This window comes from Tauraco erythrolophus, chromosome 19, assembly GCF_009769465.1.
Source record: "Tauraco erythrolophus isolate bTauEry1 chromosome 19, bTauEry1.pri, whole genome shotgun sequence".
Taxonomy (NCBI): domain Eukaryota; kingdom Metazoa; phylum Chordata; class Aves; order Musophagiformes; family Musophagidae; genus Tauraco; species Tauraco erythrolophus.
Genome location: NC_141483.1, coordinates 5241738 through 5265181, shown reverse-complemented (window position 1 = coordinate 5265181; position 23444 = coordinate 5241738). Strand labels below are relative to the sequence as shown.

The window sequence follows — 23444 nt, the reverse complement described above, 5'->3', positions numbered from 1 at the left end:
CCACAAGCATTCAGTAATGATATCTTCACATAGCAAGTACCTTAGGGCTTAACAAGCATGTGTCCGCTTCGGAGAACTCCATCTTTTCCCATCCTTCTAAACCCACACATACTTGCAAGTCTTTTCACAAAATGGCAAAACTATTTCTCTGCTATTACTACTTCTATTAAGCAGTGGAGCAAATTGCTCCCAGCAACTAGTGATCACATTATCTTGTCCAGTAAAAGCAGATAGAGAGACTAAGAGCTTAGCAGCAGTGTTGAATCTAGCCTTACCAGCTCAGAGTTCCTACCACAGACAGGGATGAACAAGTTCATGACTGAGACTGCATATGGTTCCAGCACCATGTTACATCACTACAAACAAAAAACCCAGTTAGAATAAATGAAAATGTCATTACTCTTAGTAACAAAGTGTAGCCAATATTCATAAACATCAATCCAGAGAAGGATTCTGCATCCTCTTTGGAAGATGGAATACATGAAATCTAATATTTCTATGCTATGCACCTATGTGACCTTTCTTTCTTATTCAAGAGAGTGGAAAAGAACAGCATTCTTATCTGGTAAGATTTTCAAAATATTAGACAGCTGGGATGAAAAAAAAAAGCTCCTACCTGGACTTCTCCTAGGCTTGGAAATATTTAAATACTGGGCTCTGATTCTCAAGTGGAAAATGAAAAATAATAGTTTTTTCCTGGACAGAGAAACCACTGTGAAAACTACGCAGTCTGCATTTATGCACTTCCATACCTGATATTCTAAAAGATTTCTTTTGGAACAATTTTAAAATACTTGGAATACATAAAAGCAAGTCAGAGTTATTTTATACTTTCATCTTAAAAGGCAAAAACATGTGGATAGCATCCTTTATTCTGAACCACAATTTGTTTTCTGCCCCTATAAGAACGCAATTTCATTATTTAAGATTTCTAGAGAATTACCAAAGAACGACACACTAAAATTACATAACTTCTGACTACAAGTGTTCCTGGCAGACAGGTGAGCACGTGGCACTGGCAATGTCTTCTTGCATTAAGACAAGAATGTTATGTTTCCACTACACAGAGAAAGGTTTATGTAACAATTGTACCATCCTGCCCAAGTGAGCCTGCAGCAGCAAGGGAACTCTCGGAAACAGAGTCTGGGTAAGTTTTACTTCCCTCATTTCCAAAAATAAAACTTTCTGTTTCTGGTTTGAGAGCTTTTGTTGTTGCAGGTGCTCCATGCTGGACTATAGAGAAGCACGGCGCTCCCAGAAACAGTTGGCAGTTAGCAGCAACTCAGGCTGACTTGAGTGTTGCCTTCTGGGATTTCCATCATGTTCTTCTCCAGTTCTGTAGAAACAAAAAAGTTATAAAATCAATTCACAATAAATTATACCATCCAATATTAAGGGTTCCTGCTGGAACTCAGGTAGACACTGACAGAAACATGCTTGCAGGTGTTTGAAACAGGCTCGAAAAACCTCCCCAGTCCTTCAGGCTGTAAACAAGGAAAATACACACAAAAAAACTTAACATACTGATGAGGTTTCCTGCCCCGATTTGGGCCATGTGTCCACCAGTTTTCTCCAACTCCTTTAGCATGGACTGTTCGAAGGCCAAGGCAGCAACTCGGGAAAAGAACTCTCTGACGTTTTCCCCTAGGAAACAGGGCAGAAATTATGTGGTTTTACAACTGCGTATCGACACACAATCAAACATAACAAGCTATCTGTGAACAGATCACTGCTTAAGCTGGGACAGAACAGGCCTCTTCAACAATCTGTCCTCCATTCTGATCACTGCAGAGAGAATTTCTCATTTTCTTACTCTGGAATACGGTACCCTGTACTATACCTTTATTTTTAGTCAGCAACAAAGAGAATGCAGCTTGTGGCATAATCTTTTTTCATTGCTAATGAAAAAAGTAGCAGTGCACATATGTATTTATGTAACTACCTATGAATTAAACATGCTTAGACATTGCACAGTTGCTCCAGTACTCCGTTCTGTAAACGTGACAGTGCAAGCACACACACAAACGATCAAATGAAATCAACCATTAATAACTCAAAGTTTCCAATAGCAACAAAACGCAAGAACAGGAAAAAAAAAACAAACCCTGCATGGGAATGGGGGATAAGGAATTTTAACTTCCTCCTACCTTAACATAAGCTTTTGTGGTTACACTATTTTTACATCCATTGCAGTAACTTACCTGTTTTGGCTGAGACTGACCAGTATTCTGCCTGCATCTCATTGGCAAAGCGGATGGCATCTAGCTCCGTCCTTTCACACACAGCATCTGACTGAGTAAACAACACAGAATAACCTTAATATAAGAAGTATTATCAGGGCTGGTAACGCATAGAGGAACTGCTAGCATCTGTACTGTGATGCTTCCGGTTTTCACAGCGGCCTTTCTGGCCTTGCCTTAGAACGTGTGCAATCAGACATGATTTCAAGAACATTCAGGCACTTGGAAAACACTTAGTACTGGTTTTAAAATGGAAGTCTCCATTCACCTCTCACAGCATTGAAATAAACCAACAGTTAACAAGCGTCACCATCGTATCTGACTACACAGCATAGTAGAGAGCTGCAAAGACAACAGCCCAGTTACTGGTCTTTAAATTCTTGTCAATGCATCATTGTCAGCACAAGAGTTTCAGGGCTGACTAATCACAACGGTTCTTTGGGTTTAATCTTTCTTATCTTTGTCTCAGATCCTTTTTTCTACTCCATCTATTTTTACTATGTTGTAACACAATGGCCTTCCCTTCTTTTTCTGTTTGCTCTTTCTTATCTCTTCTGAAGACTAAAATTTCTTGCCCCTTCAATGGATTTTGCTTTCTTGCACTTAAATTTCCAGGTCTTCTTCCCCTCTCATTTGTTCTCTGTGATCAATCATACCAGCATGTTGCTATTTGCTTTCAATTTCGAGCCCATTTGTGACAGATATCCGTCTTGTTTGTTTGTATAGTTTTCTGCGCATTGTCTTACAATGGAGAATCCCTGCGCAATTGAAAAGAATTCTAAAAATTTGGAAAGGATGATGTGACATCGAGATGAGAAGTAGAGTGAATCCAGTTGGGAAGATACTAGCTTCATCCTGAAGTAATGTCTAGAATCCACAATCCTTTGCTTTGCTCTTGCGTCCCTTTCAGTTGAAAGTGCTATCATTCTAGAAACAGAAACTTAGACAAGACTTCAGATCTGTGTCCTCAGAGGTCTGTCACATTTAGCTTTTACTGCAACTCAGAAAAAGCAGCATAAGCAACAGAAAGTATCAGAAAAACTGGCAGCCATGCAGCTTTCTGGGACTTATTTTCAGTGAAGGGTAAGAAACAAAACGCCTAAGTGATACTGGGGGAGTATTTTAAAAAATTATTATAACAATAACATATTATAGATACTATATATAATAATTAATAATTGCACAAAATATTATATTGTAATCATTTTTACATAATAATTATATAATAATAGTGGATCACTTAAAAAATCAACTAAACAGCAGAAGAGCAAATTTATTTTGAAATCTTGAAGAATTAGGTATTGATAGCTAGAGAAAGACAAACATAAGACTCAGAATGGTATGGGGTGAGTGCGTTATATCCTTTTCTTCTGAAAATGATGACCCATTCAATTAAGGAAGAATTCTTCCCTGTTCCTAAACAATGAATGCACTGTCCCTAAAAGAAAAAAACAACAACAAAACCTTCAAGATCATTAGGTACTCCGTTCTTTTGTGCACCCAACTTTTCTCTGCCTTTTTGGTTGGTTGTGTGTGTTTGGAAAATGTCATGCAAAGAATGGAAATAGAGATATTTCACTAACTACCCGTTTTTTGAGAATGTGTCTTCTTGAATTGGTTCCAAGCATACTGTTCTATATACCTGTGATCTTCTTTCCTTCTGTTTAGGTTTCTCCCTCTAGGTCTTTGTCTCAACAACATTGTGTACAACTTGTGAGGGAACTAGGGGAAATCCGATTTTCTTATCTGCATTCAATTTACTTACCACCAGATCTTTTTTTGTTCCAACCAGAAAGATGAAGCTGGAGTCTGGCTCATTCTCCCTCAATGCATCTTCTAGCCACTGTCTGAAACACAAAAGAGAAATGAGAGAATCAGCCAGAGGGACTGAGGAATATAGAAAAAAGTGACAGATAACAGGGTCACAAGAAAAATGAGAGGATGAACATATATCAGAGTATCAAAAGCCTTTTCTTCTAGACAGAAAGAGACCAGGGGCTATTCCACCTCCTTTGGATACAGGCCTTCCATAGTGAAAAGTTCAAACATGCCCACTGTAGAGGGCAAATTCAATAGTGATTTTAGCACCCAGAGAGGGTATTTAACAGTCTAAGGGAGGGGGCAAAGTTTTGATCAAGATGAGGAATAGGAAAACAAGCAGTAGAGGAAGAAAATACAACAACGTAGCAGATTAGATACAAACAGGAATAAAGAAGAGTGAAATAATCTATTCAGCATTATAAAATAGCTCCCTATGAAGGCTGAATAATTCTTGTCTCACAAGCTTTTATATTTTTGTTACTTTGGCAATCAAGTTCCTCTTGAATCATCACAAGTCAAGGAGGGAAGGGAACGTATGTGTGTGTGGGAAATCAGGTTCACAAGCTTCAATTATTTTCAGCCAAGCAGAGACACTAATATATATATTCTTTTACAAAGTCCTATGTAAATGAGCTAAGTACCACAGCACTACTCTAAGGATACAGTCTAACGCACATTCAAATAAGACAGAGTACAGGTTGTAAAGAAACACGTACCTGCATTATAGTCACAACAGCATGTTAGCAATATAAAATATACACTCTGAGCTGGTGACTACACTGTGGATCACAGATCCACATAGGGTTTTGCAGCCTGCACTAAAAGCAGGACAAGTTTACTCATACCAGTTAGTGTGCTGTTGTAACCAAACCATTACAAGTATCTGAACCAGTAAGTTTAGTTATATCTACATATACTTCGAGTTTTTAACTTTCTCTCCTTTTTTTGATAGCCTGTCTCCCAACAGAATCACTACAGAAACTAGAGGAGGAAAGTAATTTCAGGTTAACAGTGCACCTCGAAAATTAGAGGCTCTTGATACATTATGCCTAAGATGTATCTCATCAATTTCACTATTAACATCAGATGCCAGCCTGTTATTCTGTTTATAGCAAATGAAAAACTTTTGGGGGGTACTTCCTCTCTTCCTGCATGTCTAGTTTTATAAGTGTCAAGCTTTTACTGAAGTGCCTTTTTCTCTTCACTGGCTATAAAGGAAGTCAAGGGTAAGTAGTTCAAATTTGTGTTCTGCATTTTCTTCTGAAAAATCCCACCCTACATAATCCAAATAAGTGACAGCCATTCTTCATTTCTTAGCTCAATAGAATATACACTCATGATCCAGCAAGTTCTCAGCAACTACAGGCTATCCAAGGCAATTAAACCTGCTGTAAATGCTTTAAAGCCTAAGCCAAAATAGAGAAACCTACTTGGTGTGATCCAAAGTCTGGATATCAGCCAGATCAAACACTGTTATTATAACTGCAATAAAAGACAAGAACAGAAAAAAGTAATTCAGTTAGAAAGTGTATCAGAAGTCTCTCCAGCTCCTCTTGTTAGAGAGAACATTTGTATATAAAATGTGCAAGAGCAGATCTAACACAGAGGAGATGCAAGACTATCCATTTGCTCATTCGTCTTCCTTCTCTAGCACCCTGCAAGACTGAAGTCCTCAGTCTCCAACTTTATTTAATCTTTACCTGTGGCCTGCAGCCTATAGTGCTACTACTGCTTCAATTTTGGGACCACTTTAATTCATGCAGAAATTGTCTCTTACCAAAGGGAATGCCAGAAGTATCCACTTCTAACTTCAGCAATAATCTTACTCAGACTGAAATTCTTTTCCCCCTGGACACAGGTGGCAATTTTTATCACTGCATCATCAGAACATTCAGAGCTTGCAGGTGTGACACCATATCAATTAATGAGTTTTTTAGTCCCTTTTCTCCAGTAAGAGATGATCTATTCCACCACACTCTGTCTACAGGTACCTTTCAAAGGAGCACATATGTATGTATGTTTCCATATAGAGTACAGCCTCTTGTCACAGCCAGGATCAAATTAATATTGTTCTCACCCTCTGCTCCTCGGTAGTAAGCAGATGCAATGCATTTGAACTTTTCCTGACCTGCTGTGTCCCATCTGTGCAACAGGGGAAAAAAAGAAATTTCAGGTTAATGAAACCCAGTGTAACCTGAGTAAACATACTAATGAAGCAGCAGACTGGTACAACTTGGAGAAGAATGTGATACCAGAGAAGTGTTAGCGTCTGGAACATGTTATTCATTAACTACTGATAGAAATACAGTAAAGCTATATTATTTAATGAAGACATTTGAACTTTGTGTTTTGGTTGTTGGGGTTTTTTTTAATACTGGTCATTTTGGAGATACAATTCAAATATTCATATTCTGCATGGTAATACCCTTTTCTTAAAATGTTTTTTTCCTCATCTATGTCATTTGCATGTATTTCTAGGGCAATCTAATTTTGATAATTTTCTGTGCTAACACTAGCTACATCATATATTAGAGTCTTGGCAACTGCTAGATAGGGTATCTGTCCATACACTACAAATGAGAAACCTACAGCTTAGTCCACCCGGTACTAATGACACCATTAAAGAAAATCAAGAAAGTGCTTCTTATCGATGAACGTGATATGCAGTCCTTTCAGGTACTGCCAGCAGGACAGGGGTTTGGGTTTTTGTTTCAGCCTAGTACTGCCGGTCACAGACACTTGCACATTTATTGTGTACGGAAATCTTTCAGCAAGAGGGGGCACTAGTGCTTATCGTATGGAAACGTTCTACCCAGCCACTGAAGATTCTGCAGATAATGCAACCTGATGTTTAGTAGCTCATGAACCTTTTTGCTTCAGCTGGCAAAATACTGATGTGTCAGTCTACATTTTTAGAGGGTCTGAAATGCAAAAAGCATAGTGCATGGCAGGATTTTCAAAACACAATGGCACTGAAATCAGTGGGAAATGGATTTCTAAGTATTTTTCAATAAATCTCACTAGCCATATATCTACATCAACGATATCTCAGGAAAAAAAATGTGTTCTTAAGTAAAAAGATTTTTAATATTCATGCACTAAAATACTTCATGCAAAGCATCTTATTTCCATTCTAGGCCATACTACAGCAGAGATGATTCAATAATGCCCTCTACAGAACAATATTGCTAGCCACTGGAAATACCAAAGGACTTCCTTCAGCAGAAGCAAAGCCCGTGAGAGAAGGCCAGGACTCCTGATAGTCTGATAAAGAAAGCTGAAAATCAAAGACTTTAGGTTCCCATTCTAATAAAAACACTCGAGTCTTTCTATGATTTGGTAAAAATTAGTCTTGAACTAAGAGATGCTGAAATCACTGGGCACGTTACCATTAATTTCAATGGCTGCAGGAATAAAACTCCAGAAAAGCCAAGCTCAGTGCTCATTGTGCCTGCTAAACCCAAATGACAGAATGGTCGAACAGTAGAACTGGACAAAGTCTGTGGCAAAAGTTTCCACTTCTCTTTCAAGAAACCTGACTAAAAAAGACAGAAAGAGCTCCACTAAAATGGCAGAAGACATCCAAGCTGAATTTTCATTGACAAACTTAAAACGTTTTTTAGGGATGAGAAATCCAATATTAAAATTTTTACTAAAACTACAAGTCCAGATACAGAATCTGTTTTTCAGATCACATTACTCGTTGTGTAATTTTATTGTTTAAAAAAAATAATTTTATTCCACTAGAGCCTGCAGCAATTCAAGTTGTACTGGGATTGCACTCTGTGCAATACTTAACCATGCTGTTTCAACTTACATCTGGAGATTGTATGGCATTCCAATGATTTCAAAACGTTCAATTTCAAAATCCACTCCAATGGTCGCCTTGTAGTCTCGGTCAAATTTATCTTTACAAAATCTGCAATGAAAAAAAAAAGAAAGAATTATTTCTATGAGATGAAATACTAGTAACACCCAGTTACAAATAACTGCAAAACCAACACTATCTAGGGTAAATTATGACAAAAAGAATTAACTAAATGTGGAGTGGCTATATATTGCAGAAGCATGTATAAAAACACCAAGAAACAAATAAAACAAGGAGATACTGGAAAGCATATACATCTAGTAAGCTCTCAGGATGAGATGAGAAACAGAATAAAATATCTTAGGACCGTCAAGGAAGACAAAGTATCTTATAGCTGTAGTTACAAGGGAATATATTTTGAGTCATAAATAATTACCCAAATGATCAACCAATGAGATTAAAAACTTACCATATCTACTTAAGAATGTGGAAGAAATAATTATAATAAAACCCAAACATAGACAGAAAGCTGTCATGGTGATGATAAGCTACAGAAATTCAGTGATCTGTTCACTGGACTTAGATACAAAAAGCATAAGAGCTGTTTCCGACATCCAGTAAAGAATAAAATCAATATTCTTCAAGATGTTCTGCATTTTATTGTCTTATTTTATAAGCTATGGAAAAACTCGAGCTTCTTCTACAGTCTTGCAGCTGTAGAAATTAATATAGGTACCCAGACAAGGATGACTTTAAAATGTTTCAGTGAACATCCCTAGAAGTAAGGAGAAAGCATGAAACCAAGACTCAGACACTGGGAAGACTTACTGATATATTTTTACTTTCTGATTGTTTAGCCTTTAGACTGGATTTCTCAAGGAAACACTGTATCATATTTGACTGGACAAAAACATTTCAGAATATAATGTATACTGATTGAAATGCCAGAGCATGACTTTCTGTGTTCATATATCAAGCCTGTCTCATGCTGTAGACTTCGTTTTGTTTTTATTTAATAGCAAAACTATGGTTCAAAACAGAACAGTATTACCTTGAATGGACAGGGATGGAAACATTATAATATTATTTAAGAAAGAACAGAATCAAAGGCTCTGCTGAGATATACTGTACCTGTTGATAAGGCTGGTTTTCCCAACATACAGGTCTCCCACCACAACCACTTTGGATATTTTCAGCCTGTTATAAATATTTGAAACATTACATGTTTTTAATAACAATTTCAACATTCTCTCTCTAAAAATTCTCATTTAAGATCCTTAAATTGCAAGTGATGAGCACATGTACCTGTGACTCCAGTTTACCTAAATGCTGCTATGCTACAGGATCAGAGTCTTAAATTGTAAGAAAGAAAAAGAAGGTCACCAAAAAACCCACAAAAAACCCTCTGGAGCAGAAATAGTCTATTTCCTACTTTGCATATTTTTTTCTTAAATTTAATCCAGTGGGACATAAATTCTATTCTATTAGAATTGTTTTGACTACAAGTATATACATTTGACAGTTTGCACCTAGGACCACAGAGTATCTTCATCCTTTTCATTAAAATTAATCACAAGTTTCTCATTGACTTTAGTAGTACAAATCAAGTCCTAAGTGCAGAAACAAGAAATTGCTGATAGTAAAATAACCTAACGCAGATTTGTCTCTGGGAAAAAAAAAAAACCATATGGTTAGAGCCAATACATTTTCTGACTATCTGGAATAATATTAATCTGAAGCTGGCTTCATGCAAATAATCCTCTTTGCTCTGGGTGCTCCCACAGAACACAGCAGATGGGCTTTAGGGGACTCAGCCTGCATTCTTAGCATTGACATGTAGTGTATCTTTTAGGGGATACAGGTGGATAAGTCAATGTAAGTGTCTTTGTTGACTCAAATTTGGATCAACATCTCCAATGCACATGCTACAAAAATGGCTGCAGAGGTTTAATGTTCTTTTGTATCAAGGAACAGCTTTTTAAACAAAGGAATTAGTTGTCTACTGAATACTATTTCTGGTTATATCAGGCTTCCATGTGATGCTGATTCCAAGTTATCTATTCTAAATAGTCTAAACCTTGACTGGTAAGATGCATGACTAATATTTCAGAAAAAAGAAGGCACTTTGTGTGCCAGTCACTGCTCATCGGGTGGCCACAGGCCCCTGAGCTGCTGACATGTCTCCGCCTGATCAACTGTTACTGATAAAATATTGAGTAAGATCAGCAATCTTAAGGGAAGAGCAAAAAAGTAAGTGATGCTTTAGAGGTGTGTTTCCATTAATTCATACTGGGGAAAAAAACTCCCTAGATGAGACAAATTAGCACATTGATGGAACATCAAGAGAATCTTAAATACAGCTATTAGCTACTGAATTTCTCAGACTACCTTTCCAAATGACAAAGGGATATTCCATCACTTTGTATAATGGAAAAGGAAGATAATTATTATTACTGTCAAATTTTACAATTACTGTTCAAAACACTCAGTTGTCTGCCCCTCCTACCCCTGCTCCACCAAAAAATGACCTATTAATAATCACATCTAGAGAGCAGAAAAGTAGTTTAATTTTATTCACAAAGTCAAAATGTAAAGCTTTTTAGCTGTACTCTGTTACCAGAACAAATGAACTGGAGAGTTGGTTTACTCTGGAAATAAAAATACAAATACAGAGGGGGAAAAAAACGCCCTAATTCTCTAAAGCATATCTTGCAAGCAAAATTGTCTGGACACTTGTAACAAATTTACATGAACCTAAGACAGTGACTGTGCTTCTAAAAAGCAATAAACTCATTGATGTCTGTCAGGGAGACATATTTTGGCCTCATTTTTTTTTAGCAAGACTCCCTAGTGAAATGAATAAAAAGTTCCTTTTAAAGATGGATATCATGACAAATCTCATGGTAATCAACAACTCTAGCTTTGAAAGAATAGTGAGCTAATTGTCAGTATTCATAGAAGCTTCACTTTATGAAAGATCCTTCACAGTGAAACACAGAAGCATTTATCACTAAAGCATACAGCTATTTATTTTAACTGAATAGTGATGATTTCTAATGTGGTTTAGGTTTCTTGCCTTGCTTCAGGAATTAAATCAGTACAAGTAACAGTTCTGGGTGAGAGATGATGTGAAAAAGACAACTTAAAGACTATTACAAGGGAATAAAACAGTTTATTTGGATTTTTTAATACTATATATTTGCCAGAATTTGGATCCAGTTTTAAGGAAACATTTAAGACAACCTCTCAGCATATAGACTTCTAAAAGACTAAAACTAGATTCTTAAGTCTTTCAAACAACTTGGAACTGCTGTATGTTTATATCCCCCCAAAGCCATTATTAGCTGCTCATTTGGAACAGCAACACAGAATACAGCTAGATCTGCCCTAATCCTTATAGCTGCTCTAGAATTTGGTTACCACACCGACTTGCATGTGCAAAATTCAACACTGATTTTAAACAGCCAATTAATCTTCTGAACTAAGAGTTTAGTTCAAAGTTGCTAAAAAACTTGTGCTATTGTTGCAAACAACAGTGCTATTTTTTCAACGCTATTTATGCCAGCAGAAAAAGTATCTTTGACACTTTGGGGAAGAAGAGGCACTTTATCCATTTACTGTCAAACAGGTCAGAGAACTACCACATGCACAGGCTTAGCTGCCTTGAAACATACTGGAGCAAGGAAGATGAGGAATGAGGGAGGAAAAGCCTACAAAGGAAGCAGGCTATAAAGAGCTTAAAATTCTTTCTTCATTGCGTTCTTGGTTTATTACAAACTTACCCAGCGGTTCCAGTGCTCTGCTGACAAGCAGTCCTGACCTGCGCATGGAAGTGCTCTTTGAATTGCAGACAGGCCTCCGGTGTGTACCACTGAAAGCAGGAGAGAACAGCTGCTGGGGTGTACTGTCTGGTGCCTACTTTGCATGAAGGCAAATCAGCAAGGGAAAAATAGATAAGAAAATTAACTTAAAGAGTTTGTCAAGCACAGCAACACCCTGGCATAACAAAAGGGATAGCTTGGGTCAGAAGGCAGTAAGGCTTCCCCACAGTTATGTTTGCAAAAACTCCCTTGGATAGCACCATCATTTCACCACCTTTCTGAGTGTCAACATCCAAGCACTACCTAAACTTCCACAGCCAAATATATTCACTCGACACTCTGTACAATAGCAAGTACCTTAAATTGTCCCAGTAATCTAAGACACACCAGACATACGCAGATGGGAGCATACCACCAGCAAGTTGTTATTACTACAAAGTCTTTTCGATCTCTTGTATGTGTGAAGCGCTGGTTTTATTACTAGTTTTTAATTAGGCATCAGTTAAAAATGAGGAAAACGTATTTTGCTTTACATTTTCTTTAAATAACTGTGGTAGTTTTCATTAAATTAAAAGCAAAACATGTACCCGAGATCAAGCACAGAAAAATTGTTAACTTCCTTGAAAGGATCTTTTGAACAACTGAAATAACAGAATGGTAATTTCTTGTCCTTCTCTGTCCTTATTCTGTTATACTTCAAGTACAAAACTCTTTGGGGACCTGCATGATCTTTTCTGTCTGTGTTTCTACAGTGCCTACTACATTTCATCTACTGTATGACTAAGGTTCCTATACAAACAGAAAATGAAAATTGCCTCAAATTCTTCAACCAAAACCTCCATATAGATCTAATCAGACTTTTTGCATATTTAGTATCAGCTATGGTTCTTGTTTCCCCTCAGTGTAGGAACTCTTTAAGCATGTAATTATTAATGTTTGGCTGAAATAACAAGATAGATGTTACATGGTAACACTTGTGGCAAGAGTCACCTTCTGCAAAGGTTAAAAGAAGAAATGAGGATTATTATCAAAGACATCAGCATTGAATGGGAACAAGAGGTCACATTCATCTGGAAAAAAATCCTTGAACAATTTGTAATTTTAGCAGAAGACAACAACTGTACATTAAATTAAAATACTATTAGCATAAGCGAAAGACACATTGTGCTTTTTAGAAGCACAATGTGGCAGGTGCCAGAGGGGTAAAGAATACTTACCTTGGGAAACTGGGAGATTATTCTGTCCCTACTCACTGGGGGAACCAAATGCATTAGGTTGGACTTCATCCTCCAAGTTCAATTAAATTTTACCAGACAGGAAATATCTAAAGAGAAACACAATATCCAGGAGTTGCCTCAATACAGGGAAAATGTGATTAAAAAAAAAAATTACTGTTTTTCTCACAGACTCATTATCTCTTTTTTCCTTTCAGTACAACTGGCAGTTCTTTGACTTTATTTGCATTAAATAAAACCTGTTTCTTATGTAAAAGAGACCACTTCAGTGCACATAACATAGTAGCAAACAGTGGCTTTCTGAAACTACAAGGCACCAACTCTAGTTCCGTGTGAGGGCAAAGAATTGTTCACTTAATTCAACATAAGTGCTTGCAGTTTAGCCCTCAAATGATTTTGCAGTGTTCAATTTAAAAATCATATTCATCGTTGTTTGATATGCCTCTGCACTAAGCACATTTATTAATATTAGGGGATACTGGATTTCATTCGGTCAGAAGAAAGCAGGAAAGACGAAGCTTCCACGTTGCTTGGCAGAACATCAAACTTTCATCCCGAATCAGCTCAGAAAGAGTGAAATCAGTAGACACTTTGACGTGGAAAAAGAATAATGTTCACATGAAAGTCACAAATGCATTTAGCGATCCCACCTGAGACATACCAATTTGGTTATGCAATGAAACCTCGGGGGTTGCTGGGGGAGGGGATCCTTAACAGGGTACTAATTTCTTATTAGCATTCAAAATAACGTTTCTAATAAGAACATTCATCGCGTTGCAAAGTGTAAGGAAGGACTCACCGTGCAGCAGCTGATGCAGCAGGATCCCAGCCACACAAACCGCTCAGCCTGCTGCTGCGTGGCCATAGCAACAGGCTGCAACACTTCCCTCCCTCCCCTTCTCCCACAGCTCGGGAAGGCGGAGTTGGAGTAATTTAACTATACAGAGGGCCCTAATCTTAAAAGAGCAAACTGGTTTTCGTGGTCATATAGATTTCTTTGATCAGAAACTGCTCCTTAATAAACCAAATGGTCCCCTAATGCTGTATAAGACAATAGTTCATTTTTCTTCAAAGATAGTTATATGGATACAAAAAGCAGGATTAACCCAGCAGACAAGGAACTAAGGGAGTGGAGAACAGTAGCAATTATGAAGAAACTCCTGTGGGATTTTTGTTTTTCCAGAATTTCAACTTGATTTCATCTCAGCTTTAGAGTTGGGATATGCATGCCACCAATGAGACACTGTGAATTGTAAAAATGTCTTTCTAGTCATTAGTAATCTTGCTTTCTAATGTACCAAACACTAAAGACAAGGAATAAGAAATCACAGAGCTTTTTCGTATTGCCTAAGTATTGCTAATCAACACATTAGTTTAGACAGCATTTAATATGCTAGACTGTAATTTAGGATGCTAAAAGATTTTGCTATTTATTTCATTAAGATTCACATTTCCAAATTTCAGGACCAAAGAAAGCTCTCACATTCCCATAGTCGTATCTTGATGATGCTGAACAGGCTTGGACCTCTTAACATCCAGGAGACAAGCCTCTCCCATTCCTGCAGCAGACTGAAAATGGTAAAGGGCAAATCAGTGTGTGCAAGTAACTTTAAACAATTAAGTATATGACAAAAAAACTACAGTTGTGTCTTATAACCTCGTGCTAAGAATAGTTCTCAACGAAATTGCTAGTGCACTAGTTAGAATCAATGTTTCATTCTCTTCTGTGAGGAATTGTTTTTAAAATCACTTCAGACACTCATATGATCTCAACCATACTGAAATACCCACTTACCCCCAAAGAATCTAGATTTTCAGTTGACGGATTATTCACCAAAGAAGGTGACATTACAGTATTTATTTATTGCCATATGCATAGTTCTATTTATCATGCTACTTGCGACCCTATAATATTAGAGCAATCTAGACTCATTTTATGGTGTGCTCCTGCCCTTTTGGCAAGTTTGAATGATTTTATGGCAATGTTAATGTCTTAAAATAAAAATTTTGAAAACAAAAAGGAAAACCCTGTCACTTGGTAAGAGTTTCAAACACTGACTCGCTTTCTCCATATTCTCCTAGTTCTAGTTCAACATATCCTAAGCATGTAAAAATGTCACGTGTACATAGGTTGACTCACTGTTCGTCTCCTAGAGCTCTTTCACAAACTAAGCTACAAAAAAATCAATTCAACAATCTCAGTGAATCCAAAGTACAGGAGGGACTAAGGCAACCAAACAGAAACATTTTAAAACTGAGAGGCCATCTCTACTCACATTTAGAGTAATTAATCTGAATCTCACACATACATGAACATATCCCAATCTACCAAACCAACAAACTAGCCACACAATTAGAGGAAAAAGATCAATGATTTAAGAAATACAAAGCTGCTAAAAATACTGAGAATGATTGGTACTGAGATCCAGATTTTCTCGTCTTACAGAGCTGAAGGGGACTCAGTCACCTGGGAGGATGGGGAATACAGCGTCTCGTCTCCATGGCATCACAACCCTTCTTACATCAGTGTTGCAGGAACAGTATCACCAGCAGATTCTATGGATAGACAAAAGGATTTGAGGAAGGCATTCAGAAGCTGTACATAAAATAAATTAACGTCATGGCCACCAAAATCAGTATTCCAAGCTATGGTGAAGGACAAGACAAAACAACTCACACCAAAAGAAGACTGCAGTTAACACTGAAGGACAGGAGAAATCTCTGATCTTGTCCTGCTTCTTCTGCATTGAGAAAAGTTCACGTTCTTCCTGTTGAAATGGGGTGAAATTTTGCAAATATATAGTTAGTGGAAGTATAATCTAAATCAGGAAAATAACTCCAACTTTAAATAATCTACCCTAAAATGTTGCAGAAAAATGAATCCTTCCTGGAAAATACTTTTTAAAGTAGTAATTTTTCTTTTACGGATTTTGAAGATCAACAAACCAGAATCTATTCCTGTTTCATTTTAATCCAGCTGATCTGAAGGACTGGCTCTGTAAAATCCAGTTTAAGAACTTTAATTATTATAATTGTTACTCAAACATAGTGAAAAGCATTTCAATGACTTCTCTATTTGCAGAGAACTAACCTTTTATAGCACAAGCTGTTCAGAGGTTTTTTCCCTGATGCCAGATCACATCTGATAATCCAGAGCACCCTTAAATTGCGCGAGCAACATTGCAATGATATTCTCCCTGTGAACCATCCTCTGAACATTATACTTTTTATCAGAATTGTACTGAAAAAGACAGCGAAGCCTCGAACAGAGTCACATGAAACCCCTGCTATGCATTCTAGCCGTTTACAATGGCATTCTGGAGAAGACTCGGAAAGAAAACCCGGTCCAAAGCTACTGAGCTCCCTTCAGTCCTTGTACCTCAAGGGACTAGTTAATGGACTCTGCCATTAACTCCACCACCATTTTGTTAAATCTGATTTTTTTTTCAATTTTATCCAAGTGAAATTACTTTAAAAAGAGGGGGTGAGGAGACAGAGCCTCCCTGCGTGCCTTGGCAGAGGACGGAGGTAAAGCAGGCTCCACACGGCAACCCCACGGCGCCGCTTTCCCCATTTCCTCGCGCGCTCCGCTCCCTGCAGGGCCGCGCCTCAGCTCCGCCGCGCGCAGCCCGCCACAGCCGCGCTCCGAGTCCCGCGCTACCAGCGGCCCCGGCTTCCGATTCACTAACTACGCCGTTGACGCTGCCCTCTCACAGCAGCCACCGTCAAACACGGTACTTACGGTGTTGACGCAAGGCCCGTCTCAGTATGCTTGGTTGCGTCGCTTTTATTCACGGAGCGGGGGGTACGCAAAGAGCCGGTTGCTGTGGCCACCAGAGCACGCGGGCGCGAAAGGCGGTGGCGTAGCTGACAGGGGCTGCGGAGCGGGAACGGGGGACGGGCTGAGGCGGCGGCGTATTGGTGGGACAGGGCGTCTTTGATCATCTAGTCTATTTTGTTTCGAAGAGAGAAACGCAGTTGCTTAGCAGCTGTTTTAGCTTTGCAGCGTTTTTTTCTGTTGAGTAGTTTTCAATATTGGAGTTTGTATGCTTCTGTCAGCTGAGCCGTTTTTCCTTGCTGAGGGAAGAGGGAGGTCAGCCGTCACCCATTCTTTCAAACGTTAACGAATTCTGAGGGCGGGTTTAAACTAGGCTCCTTTTAAAAGAATGCTTTTTTTAAAAAAAAAAATGCCTTTTTTTGTTTCCTTTTGCTTTAATATTATTTTGAGCCCCTTCTCTGGTTCGGGATGTTGGACTATTTCACTTCAACCCTTTGAAAAGCATTCCCTCCCTCACCTTGCATTTTTAACCTTTCTCTCTTTTTTTTTTTAACAGTGTTCAGCAAAGAATTAAACCAGATAAGGCAATTCAACTGATGAACGGACACTAATGCTGATGACCATGAACTGAACCATTCCAGCCTCTTCTTTCATAGCTTCCTAACAGTGAATGTGTGCTAAAATAGCTCTTCTGGGACATAGAGCACTGTTTAAAGTCAGTAGTTGTCTTTTTGGTACATTATTTGTCCAGTCAGCAGATACAGTCTCTGTGGAGTATTTTTAGAGATAAAGAAGAATCCTTCTTAGGAAAATTTGGGATGGCACATGCCCGTATCTCAGCCAACCTCCCCCCTGATATAGATCCCACAAAAGCTCCTATTGCATTCGGAAAGAGGGCCCTTCCTAAACTGAATGAGGAGTTAGGGTCTCCTGATCTGCTGACTCAGCAGCGGGCATTGATGGCACTCTGTGATCTGGTCCATGATCCAGAAAATGTCTACCAGGCCATAGAAGTAGGTAAGTGGTCTGTTGTCATAAGCTTTGACACAATGGGGGAAAAAACCTCCACTTTACTTTTGCTTGCTACTTTTTTTGTTACAATATCTTTCATGAAACAAAGTGGCCATGAAGATTTTTTTTTGTTTTAATCTCTACTTGTTTTACCTTAAAAAGGTAAAGAATATTATAATGCCATATACATGACAGTTATTTTAAGAGTATCCTCACTGTAGGATTTATCAATGGCTCATTATAGGTTTTATCAATCTCTAAATACAACAGTAGTGCAGAATCTTTTTTTCTTTTGTTTATTCTGCATGTTAGTTCATTCCTAACATAGGCTAATATTTTTTTTAAAAAAAGCTTAATTAATCCAAAGTTAGAAACACTTCCCTTCGCCACCCCCTTGCCACTTAGTTAAATTTCATTTGCCTGAAAATTTTCTAGTCCTGTTATCCATGAACTTTTGAGAAAAAAACAAGGCAGTGAGTTTATGGATTTGTAATAACATAAAACTACTAAATATATTTTATTTAGAAAGGGGGAAAAACAAAGTGCTTTTAGTTATCCTAGAGCAGGAAAGGCAAAATCCCCCCCCCCCTCCTTTTTTTTTCCTTCGTTACACATTTTCTACCATATATGATACAAGAGTGGTACCTTCCTGGATTTTTCATGCTTGAAGTGCTCAAAATACTCATATCTCAGCTCTCATAATAATAACAGTCAAAAAACTCTGATGAACCTTTTAATAATAATAAATAAAATAATATTTAATTAAGGTTTACAAGTTCATTTGCAAAATCCTTGGAGTCATCTTTTGCCACTGATTCCAGATACAACTTCTCTGGAGAGAAAAAACATCAGAACTTTTTATGCAGAACTCCTCCTCAGAAGTATCTTAGTGATTGTGGAATGAGCCTATAACAAAAAACCCCTGAAACTCCATGAGAAGTTAAGTTATAAGACAATATAACCAAATTTCTCATACTCATCAGGATTATTATCATGCCACCACTATTTTCAAAAGCTTTTATCCCAGTACATGGAAGAACCCTAAGTTTGGATCTTATCTTCACAATTTTTAGTCTGTTGTGTATCTCCGTAGCTCATTATGTAACACTGAAGAAATCCTCTGGTTTGCCACTGCGTTTTTTTCCATTTACTTCCTTCATATTTTTTTTCCCTCATAAGAGGTAACAAATTTTGAACATGATTATTGGTAAGTTATTGTTTGATTAACAGTAACTGCTGAAGCAATGCATGATTGTTGTTTGTTTGGGTTTTTTTTTTTTTTTTGGTCAGTGCTCTGTGTGTGTACACATAGTCATTAATGGTTCACAAAATTTATTTCTACATGTGAAAAGTAATGCTGTGTGTTTTCACATAGCCCATGCTACACCTAAAGAAAGTTTAAAAAAATGTAGGTATCAATCCTGCAAACACTAGTTTTTCTAAGAACATCAATAGCTCCACTGACTTATTTTCAGAGTTGTGTCACTTCATAAATATTTGCAAGATTAGGATTTAACTTGATATAGAAGTCTGCAGCTTGTTTATGGTTTGGCATTTCTGGCAGTAGGCCTTGAAACTTGAAAGTTTCTTCCCTACTCAAGATATGACAACGAGAGTTTCACAGTCAGGACAAGGTGAAAATTCTGATTGTTTGCACTTCAAATTGTGAGATAAAAATTAGTATTGCTATTTTAAATTAATGCCAAAGGTAAGAAATGTTAAAATGAAATATTGTGTCTCATAGGATTCTTGGATAACCTCAAGACTTTGCTGCTACATCATGACAGTGCTGTCCGACAAAAAACAACACAAATCCTCTATATAATGGCTGTGCATAATGTTGGCAGGTAGGTGTAATTCAGATTTGACTGAATGGTATGGGAAGCAATAAAGACATTTCAGTGAGAAATAAGAGCAAAATTTCTAAGTTTTTGCAAGATAGGTGCAATGTAAATAAGAGTATCTAAGATTAAGCATCTTGCAAATATATATCAGTTTTATTGTGCTTAGTTAAATCTGTCCTCCAATATTGTTTGTAGGGAAGGGTTGATCCAAAATGAATTCATTTCTGCCCTCACTGAGCTCTTGGATGATCCAGTAGATATCTGCCGGAAGAACACGCATCAGATTTTTGGAGTTATGGCAAAATTACCTCAAGGTAGGGACTTTTTTCAGTAGTTAAGTATTCAAATAGGCAAAGCAGATAGGTGAATTTTCCTGATTCCCTATATAATATCTTCCAGATTTATTTTATTCCATTTTCCTTGAAAATTGTATTTAAAACCAGTATCTTTTCTATTTTTGCTTATCTTAATTTTCTTTAGTTGGTTTTCCTGTGAGAATTTAATATTTGGGTTCTATGAGAAAACTTTAAAAGGTATGACTGTCACCTTTTTAATTGGTGGAGACAGCTATGTTTTCTAGAGCTGTTTTTGCACTTCTGAAAATTTGCAAATTGTGTAATAATAGTGAGAATACTTAGCCAAAACTTAGAAAATGCTTTATATAGATAACAAGTTAAATGCCCTGTGTTAACATATAACACCTGTCTATGTGTTGAGGGGGCTGATCCTGCTAGATCTGCTAATTTTCTTAGGTTTTATGCAAGTTGAGATCAGATGCTCAAGGTACAGGTTGTGTGGACTGCATGCTTAAATTTGTATTTCAGAATCTTGCATCAAAAGTTCATTTTGTTCTCTTCTGATCAAAATGATGAGCAGCTGTTCATTATGGTGCACTAATTTCACAGCACAGAGGGTTTGCAGAAAGTTTTTATGGAGGTACAAATCTCGTGAAATTTATTTTATGCCTTCCCTGCTCGCACTGGTGTAGGAGGAGACAAATGAGCAAGTAAGGGCACTGTTCATTGTGCTGCGTATTCCACAGGTTATCTATTAATGTGTCTGACCTGAGGCTTATACTGGAGTGTACACTTTGACATTACTTTCAGGTAGTGAATTAAAAAAAACCCCAACAATCAAACCTGGGGGTGATGCAAGGAACAATGAAGAAGTTTGCTTTTTCTGATATTTTAATCAAATATTGTTTGCCCTTAGGTAAAATTGTTAAATGGGCTTGGTAAGGTATAAAGTTAAAAATGTGATAAATTACACCTAACTTCAGATGTCAAATTGAGCTACAGTCCCTGTATAGCAGGAGAAAAATTAGCATCTCCAGGGGCAAAAAGTCTGACATATCACAGGTACTTAGTTTAGGATGAGACGAGTTCTGCTCTGGTGATGCCCGTTTGTCTCCAGTGAGGCAAACAGAAGCTGGGTTGATTGCATCAGAGTCAGGCATCTAGCTTTTAAATGCTTCAGTCAAAATAGAGGAATCCAACCTGAGAACTTGTCTTTGACTTGCCAGAAGAATAGGTCATTGTACCTTTCACATGCTTTCTTTATACTTTTTAGTATATTTATAGTTTTCTAAATCTTTTCTACACCAAAGGAATTTATGCTGATTTGTTACTTTTATTTCTAGATTCTATGATTATAATTTTAATAATTTTCTAAGCTGAAAACTAGTCTTAAACTCTTCCAGTTGATGAGAATTACAATTTTGAAATTAAAATTTCAGTAGATAGAAATTATCAATTAAAAAGCCATATTATTTAAATTCATGGGGAAGTTTCTCATCTGAGGAATTCTGTTACATTACTGGTGCCTAAAAAAAGAATTACTGAATGCTTAAAGCCTTGCTGAGTGAGTGTACGTGAATTTTGAAAATATAAAGATGTATTTTTACATGCATGCAAACCTTTTTAAAATCCTAAATAAGTGAATCCATATGAACAATATTAATATGGTGGGCTAAAAATAGCCATTTTACAAATTTTCAAATCAAGTGACACAGGAACCTGGCCAAAGTAAATTTTGATCTGTCTGACTGCCTTTAAAGAATTCCGTCCCTTACCTGTGCAGACAGATAATAGCATCCTGTGAATATGTGAATCAGAATAGAAACTTATGGGAGGAGAAAACCCAACAGAAGTAAGTAAATGTTGCCAGATTTTTGCAGATCACTCTTAATCATTAACCATTCATCCATACTGGCTGAGGCTGCCGCCTTAGCCCCTTTGGAGCCGCAGGATTCCGTAATAAGCCTTGCTGTGCAGTGCAACTCCAACCTTCAGCTGTGGCTCCATCTCTAGTGTGTTGATGGAGGCGCTTACTACTTGTCTGCTTTTGCTGATGGAGTTTTCAGGTCTGCATGATGAGCAGCTTGACTGGAAAGGCTTCAGTTTAAACGGGGAAACTACCTCAGGGTTTGGTGGCTGCTGTACATAACGTTTTAGATAGGAATTTGAGACTTACAGATGTGAACTACAACTCGTGTTGTACATAAACACTCACCTGCTTTTAGGTTCTATCTCCCAAAACTCAGAGCATTTACTAAGTAGATTGGAAGTTTAGCTACATAAGCAGAAAACGTTCACTGAAGGATGAATAAAAGTTCTAGCGAGAAATAAGCAATAAAAAAAAAGCCATCCATGTGGCCCTGAGAGGAAGTGAGGGCTGTTTGTTGGGTTTTTTTCAGTGTTTGCAGTTAGACTTTCTAAAAAGCAGGGACTAAATCCAAAGGTTATATAGAAAGTATTTTATTAGAACCGTCATTTCTGTTTCTACTTACTATAGCAGTAAGCAACATTAGATCTTTGTGGTGCCAAAATATAAAATGTTGCTTATTAAGAATTACACTTAAATCCCACATAAATCAAAATACATTGCCCAAACCGGAGGATGTGTAACTGTACACTGTACTGCCACTCAGGTCTACTCTTATTGTTCCATCTTTGTCCCTGCAGACATCTGAATATCAATCTTAGGTCAGGATCCACTCATGGGAACTACCACAACTGTAAAACCACTTTCGTGATAATCAGGAAATGTGAGATTATACTAGACAAGGAGAAATCAAGTTGCCTCCTGGAGTGGAAGGATTATGCAACCCCTGCTGAGCTGAGAACTCAGCTGTCTTTGATTGAAGGTAAAGGATTCACAGAAACTCTGAAGTGAGCAAGAGCCTCTGTCCAACAAAAAACAGCTTCCAAATCATGTTACAGCCCCAACTTAGTGAAAATTGCCTATATTTACCAGAAAGACTGCAATTCTCTGAGTGGTAGTTGCTTTTCAGTGAGGCTTTTCTGGAGCCGAGACTGATACCCATTTCTTCATTTTACCTCTTCTACTTCAGGTGCTGGTGGCAGATAAGAATCAGATTTTCCAAATCAAATTATCTCTAACATCGAGACTGTTTTCGGGGAATGGTTCTGGAGTTATGTCTCCAAAAAGCAGGAAAGGATAATTATTAGTATGAAAAGAGGGCATTTAGATAATTGTAAAATTAGTTATTTGGTAAGTTCTGTGCGTCAGTGCCTTCACTGCAATTTCATTTTAAATGTAAGCAAGGAGAGTTACTTTTTTAATAGACACCCAACTTTTGTGTCTGTTTTGAATCAATTTTTTTCTGTTCTGTGAAAGCATCTCTCTCTGAGTTATTGCTCTTGGAAAAAGGTGTTGTTCTGAGCCATATATTCTTTTTATTTATATAAAAATATAACATATATATAAATGTACACGCTTGTATTTAAGGGTTAGAAGATAACTCCTTGAGCAGAATTTTGTTACTGTAGAATGGTCTCACATACAGATGGCCGCTTACAAGAAACTGTCTGTCTTCCTCTCTTCATTTACTTCTACACCTCACATCCAGGTAATGAGATGGGAT

General features: G+C 37.5%; 2 protein-coding genes across 2 annotated transcripts in view; one reads left to right on the top strand and one right to left on the bottom strand.

Annotated features, from left to right (window-relative positions):
* Positions 1-1271: 1271 nt before the first annotated feature.
* On the bottom strand, positions 1272-12976 carry RAB36 (RAB36, member RAS oncogene family). Its single transcript, XM_009983367.2, has 10 exons — positions 12908-12976; positions 11652-11740; positions 9001-9066; positions 7879-7980; positions 6139-6203; positions 5492-5543; positions 4006-4087; positions 2202-2292; positions 1525-1644; positions 1272-1336 (listed from the first exon to the last, which is right to left on the bottom strand). The coding sequence occupies exons 1-10, from the start codon at positions 12974-12976 to the stop codon at positions 1272-1274; spliced, it is 801 nt and encodes a 266-aa protein (XP_009981669.1).
* A 4545-nt stretch (positions 12977-17521) lies between these two features.
* RSPH14 (radial spoke head 14 homolog) overlaps positions 17522-23444 on the top strand; it is an 86674-nt gene continuing 80751 nt past the window's right edge. Inside the window, exons 1-3 of the mRNA XM_086623818.1 lie at positions 17522-17720; positions 19459-19561; positions 19754-19872. Coding sequence (XP_086479944.1) covers positions 17522-17720; positions 19459-19561; positions 19754-19872 — 421 coding nt within the window. The remainder of the gene's footprint in view (positions 17721-19458; positions 19562-19753; positions 19873-23444) is intronic.

What these genes read in the sequence shown, in the direction of transcription:
- RAB36 (XM_009983367.2), bottom strand. Translation starts at nt 12,976, where the DNA reads ATGAAGTCCAACCTAATGCATTTGGTTCCCCCAGTGAGTAGGGACAGA. An exon ending in GTCAGTCTCAGCCAAAACAG is followed by an intron (nt 1,645 to 2,201) that starts GTAAGTTACTGC and finishes CCTGTTTCCTAG; the next exon opens with GGGAAAACGTCAGAGAGTTC. An exon ending in CGGGGCAGGAAACCTCATCA is followed by an intron (nt 1,337 to 1,524) that starts GTATGTTAAGTT and finishes TTGTTTCTACAG; the next exon opens with AACTGGAGAAGAACATGATG.